We start from the raw sequence: 5,462 nt of genomic DNA on the forward strand, positions 1-5,462 counted from the left end.
TGACCGTTCGACCTAGTCGTCATCCCTTGGGGCGCTCTGGTGAACAGACGTTCCCCCAGATGCTGGTGGTCACCCTTGATAAACTTGTAGGTGGCCATCAGATCACCCCTGAGCCTGCGCTTTTCCAGGCTAAAGAGCCCCAGGGCTCTCAGCCTGTCATCGTAGGGTCTGCTTCCCTGACCTCTGATCATGCGCGTGGCTCTTCTCTGGACTCTCTCAAGCTTCTCCACATCCTTTTTGAATTGTGGAGTCCAAATATGGACGCAGTACTCCAGCTGCAGCCTCACCAAGGCCGAGTACAAGGGGAGAATGACGCCCCGGGATACAGACTACAACACCTGCCCGTTCACTACTGTCACCCCTGGGCCCACCAAGGATGTCCCCCAAGCAGTGGCATGACCTGCAACAAGCTGTGTATTTCTACCTGGTGCTCATCACTCAGATGACTGCCAGCATGGGAAGCCAGCATGGGCTGAGTACAGGGAGTGCAGGGTGTGGCTAAGCACCGACTCGCTCATTGTAGCTATCTCCCACCATGTCCCTGGAGGATCGAGGCCACCAGGATTCGTATGGTCCCTGGAACTGGAGAGCTCCTACATGGGAGGATGCAGGGGGGATCCCAGATTGCTTTGGGGGGGTTGGGGATGGGGTTGGTCTGACACACCCTGGGTATATTAATGGCTGTCAGAAGAGGTACCAGGAAGATCATGCAATGCCAAAGTTATCACCCAGCCATGAAGCTGCGGTTGGTGAGGCCCTGGCATCATGACACCAAGTTCTAGACTCTCCATCAGCCCCCTCTCTGCTCCCTGACCCTGACAGTGCCCATCACCCCACTCCTCTTCCATCCCCTTCGTGATCCAGAACCTCACAATCTGCAAGATCCACCCCAATGGCACCTCCTTCCGCTTATACTGAACCACACAGGATAGACAGGACTTGGTGGTCTTCTCCCTGGCCATGGGAGGCTGTGGGGCCATACCAGGGTTGAGAAGCCCAATGGGTCCACAAGGGTTAAAATCAGGACTTGGGTATGTCCAGCCAGCTGCAATACCTACTCTGTAACACTAGCATTGCCAAGGCCCTAAGCTTCATCTACTATGCAAAAGAGGTGCTGGAGAGGCAGTGTGAGGCCAGACTTGGATAAGCCCTCCTGGCTGACATGCAGCTGTCTTTGGGGGAGGGAGCGATCACTTCTTGTATCAATACCTTGCCTGGACCAAGGTGCAGCTGCCTCTGCAGCCACAGATGCCCTCTCTGTTAGCTATGCCCCCTGCCTAGGGGCAGAATTAGAAAAGACATGATGAGCAGGACTCAGCACTGATCCCAAGGATTTTATTTTGGATACCTCAACTGGGACGGAAGGAAGGCATCCTGTTTCCCAGTCCCCTTTGCTCTAGCACACCAGCCCCAATCCCCTCCATAACCCGAGAGAGAACCCAGGTGCCCTGGCTCCCAGCCCAATCTGACCCTAACTACCACTCCCCATCCCAACTTCATCCCCCTCCCAGACCTGGCATGAAACCCATGTGTCCAGGCTTCTAGCCTGACCAACCCCTTTTTGCTGACCAAAGGGTTTGGGGCCTGGCTGGTCTTGCTTAGGTGAAGGACCACAGCCACTGAAGAACTTGGGGGTGCAGGAAACAGCTACAGTCCCATACTGTTTCTCTGCTCTGGCCACGTGGATCCTGCAAGGAGAGACAGAGGGTGGTGTGCTCAGGGTGCTCCGACTGGGGGCACCATCCCTTTGTCACCTGGGGAAGGGAGAAGGACTCACAGTGTCTCATCCACCACAGGACAGCGGCCAAAGGAGAGACAGAGGGTGGTGTGCTCAGGGTGCTCCGACTGGGGGCACCATCCCTTTGTCACCTGGGGAAGGGAGAAGGACTCACAGTGTCTCATCCACCACAGGACAGCGGCCAAACTTGCTGCAGCCAGCAATGAAATGACAATGCCCACAGCCAGGCCCACTGCCCAGTGCCCTCCAGGCCCTAAAGGAGTGGGAGAGCGGGGAGTGGAACCACAGTGCTCCCTCACCTGCCTCTCAGGAGCCCCTGCTCCCACAACACTTAGATGGAAATCTGGTGTCTGGGCTGCCCATCCTGCCCCACCAACCCCCCGGGTCTACTCACCCCATCCCTGCATCCTTCATGCCCCTCGCTGCTCTACAACTGAGCCCCTGAGGAGGGAGCCTGCAACACCCAAGCCAGAAGCATGGAGGCAGGGGGCTGGAGCCAGCCATGGGTGGCAGCCACTGGTTCCAAGGGGGCTGCCCACTCCCCAGCACTAAGAGCATCCCCCCATACCCATTTCTACCCCACACCTACCCCAATGCACAACAAGGCCTTGGTGCCCCAAGCTGCTGTGCTCCACATGGCAGGCATAGCTGTGCCCAGCACCTGGGTCAATGGCCAGGACAATGCGCAGCTGGTAGGTCAGGTCAGCATTGGGCAGGAGGCCGCTGGAGTTGAGCCCTGGGCCTGGAGTCACCTCCTCACCATCCCGCAGCCAGGTCACGCGAATGGGCCGTGGGTAGAAGCCAGTGACCCGGCAAACCAGCAGCAGTGAGAGCTCCGCGGCAACAGGAGACTGCCGGGCAAACACCACAGCCACCGGGCGTTCTGGGGATGGCACACAGAGGCGTGGTTAGGGTATCCATGACACAAAAGGCAACTGCACATCCAGCTGCGTGAAGGATCCCAGTGGAGGTGCCTCATCCTAGAGACAGCTGCATCTCAGCCCAGGCAAGGGCTGGATAGAAGCAGCAACTGCTTCCTCCCCAACAGACAGCTCCATGTCAGCCAGAGGGTGGCAGGGTGGGAGGGCAGGGGGGATTATGCCAGTGCAGGTCTGGCCTCACCCTGCCTCTTCAGTGTCTCCTTCCCGTAGTAGGCAAAGCTCAGGATCTCAGCGACACAGGTGTTTTGGAGCAGGAACCGCAGCCGGCTTGATGTGCCCTGGTCCTGGCTGAAGCTATGGCAAACCCGCTGGGCCATCTCATCCCCTGGTGCGGCCACACACTCACCCGTGGCCAGGTCAAACCTCAACAAGATGGTGCGTGCTCTGGTAAAAGCTGTAGGAGGTGCCGTTGGGAAGGACCTCACAGCCCATGAGGATCTGGATCACAAAGGGGACTGGAAGAGGAGTGGGAGTGCATTGTCAGACCCAGGGTAGCAGGGATCAGGCTATTGAGAAGATGAGGAGATGGGGGCATGGTGCCAGGGACACCCCATCATTTATTTGTGGCTAGATGACCATTTCAGCTTTGTAAAATCCTCCTGGTACCTCCTGTGACAGCCACTAAAATACCCAGGCTGTGTCAGGTCCTCCCCAAGCAAACTACAGTCCCCCCTGCACCCACTTAAAGGGGCATTGTCCAGTGCCAGGCACCACAAGAACCCTGGTGGCCCAAACCCTGCCAGGTGGGAGACAGCTGCAATGAGCATGTCAGTGCTCAGCCCCCACCCCAAGCTCTTTATACTCACATCTCACGCCAGTCCCTTGCACCACGGAGAAAATTGTCTGAGTGACAAGCACCACGGCGAGATGCATAGCTTTCTCCAGGTCATGCCACTGGTCAGGAGACAGCCCCTGGTGGGCCCAGGGCTGATGGAAGCGAATGGGGCAGGTACCACAGTCCATGGCATGGGTGGGGACATCGCCCAGCAGCGCGGTGCCCTGGGTGTCAGCTGGTCTGGTGGTGTCATGGAAGACCATGGTCACCAGCAGCCGAAGGATCTGGGGCTCCATGGTGGGTGGAAAGGAGGGCATGGGGGATGACATGGTGAAGGCTGCAAAGAAAGCAAGGGTCAGCAGTGGGGCAATGCCCACCCCCAACCTTGCACAAGCACCCCACCACGCATGTAGCCACTCACGCCTTCCCCAGCCCCAGCTACAGAATCAGAGCCCTCCACACACCGAGCAGGGCCCCCCATGCCACAAAGAGGCCAGGGAGGAGGAGAGGAAGCTGCTGCATCATCAAAGGCCAGCTGGTAGTAGGGCCCTGGTAGCTCTCACACTCGCCTATGCCAACTTCTCCTTTTGTCTTCCTTCCCACAGAAGTCAACACCTCTGCCTGGCCAATCATCTGCTGTGGGAGGGAAGGCCCCCTCCCACCCCACCCTGGGTGTCCCCACCCAGCTGCCCTTCCCTCAGGCTGAGGCAATGTATAAGCACCTGTCTAGGACTGGGGGTACTGGGGCTGCCTAGGAGAATGCCCCTTCTGCCCCCTCTGCAGCACAGCACCTACTACTTCTCCCACTACAGATTACTGCTTCTGTGCCCTGAGGCTGCTGGGAGGTATTGCCCACCCTGAGCTCAGCCCCACTTCCCTGGCTTTGGCAGGTAGGTTTGCCAGGATCAAGCCATAGCAGTTACGCCACAGAGCAACGGCTCCCCACAGGCCCCAGTGTAGCCACTAGGTTAGACAATTTATCACTAATAAGCCTAGGAAGCAATAGAGGGTATGAAAGTGATATATATGACTAATAAAGAAGAAGCAGATGATATCGAAAAATGAAATTATTTATCATTATCCAGCCCTTCAGAAGCTAAGCAGGTATCTTGTTTTTGTTGCATTTATGGGAAGCTACTAAAATCTGTTCCTCTCTCTGACTAGCTGTTAGGAGGCATTTTAAAGGGGTTAGCTAAAATTGGTAGTAAGGTTTGGGAGGTATCTCTGGCCAGATATTCCCTGCTCCCAGTATGGTTGGCCTATTTAAACCTACTTGGCTAAAACTCAATTGCCAGCCTAGGGAACGCTAAGGCAAGAGACCAAGTCAAAGCGGGTATGGGCAATATTTGAACAATGGTTCACAGTTCATCACAGCGTCCAGCCCGTTGGAGCCCCCGACCATGAATACTGTCATACTTTTCCCAGGATGACTGGTGGAAGTCCTCCCCACAAATCTCATAGACATTCCAGGTGATACCAGTGATTATACTTCAGTATAGTGTAAAGATGCGTCTTCAAGGAGGGGATATATTGACTTAGAAATGGTATTTAAAGGACTGCTTTTTACAAACTGGCTTATACATACGGATATGGTATACACCTTGATAGGGGTCATGATGAGCAGCAATGGTTGAATGGATGTCTAAAGAGCTTAAGAGACACGCACAGCTTCTCACGGCCCTAGAGGTAGACAGGCTTTCTAGCACAGCAAGGCCAACAAGGACATATAGTCTAGGAAACTGCCTGAGAAGCAAAGAAGTATGTACCATAGTGTCCCGTAACATGAGATAAGCAACCACAGCAACAAGGCCTCAGAGAGCATGAGGTCCTAAGTCCCAGTTTTGGTGCAGAAATGTGTCATTCATTAAGTTACATGCCATTTACATTTATGGATTAAGCAACATTAGTATCATCAGTTGCTGTCTATGCTGCCTGTGGTTCTGCTTACCTAGTTAGTGAACGTCCAAGTTTCAAATTCCCATTTAAAAAAAGTTGCCTTTTTATTATT

At 55.0% G+C, this 5,462-nt stretch overlaps 1 protein-coding gene across 1 annotated transcript; it reads right to left on the bottom strand.

Annotated features, from left to right (window-relative positions):
- Nucleotides 1–1,326: 1,326 nt before the first annotated feature.
- Nucleotides 1,327–4,018, bottom strand: LOC102385861 (T-cell surface glycoprotein CD1b-3-like). The gene is given in 7 exon segments (XM_025213988.1): nucleotides 1,327–1,688; nucleotides 1,893–1,991; nucleotides 2,328–2,621; nucleotides 2,861–3,060; nucleotides 3,062–3,134; nucleotides 3,486–3,791; nucleotides 3,919–4,018. Coding segments are annotated over 7 exon segments (1,074 nt in total). The 5' UTR covers nucleotides 3,980–4,018; the 3' UTR covers nucleotides 1,327–1,647.
- Nucleotides 4,019–5,462: the final 1,444 nt, after the last annotated feature.

This window comes from Alligator sinensis, unplaced genomic scaffold, assembly GCF_000455745.1.
Source record: "Alligator sinensis unplaced genomic scaffold, ASM45574v1 scaffold634_1, whole genome shotgun sequence".
Classification (NCBI taxonomy): Eukaryota; Metazoa; Chordata; order Crocodylia; family Alligatoridae; genus Alligator; species Alligator sinensis.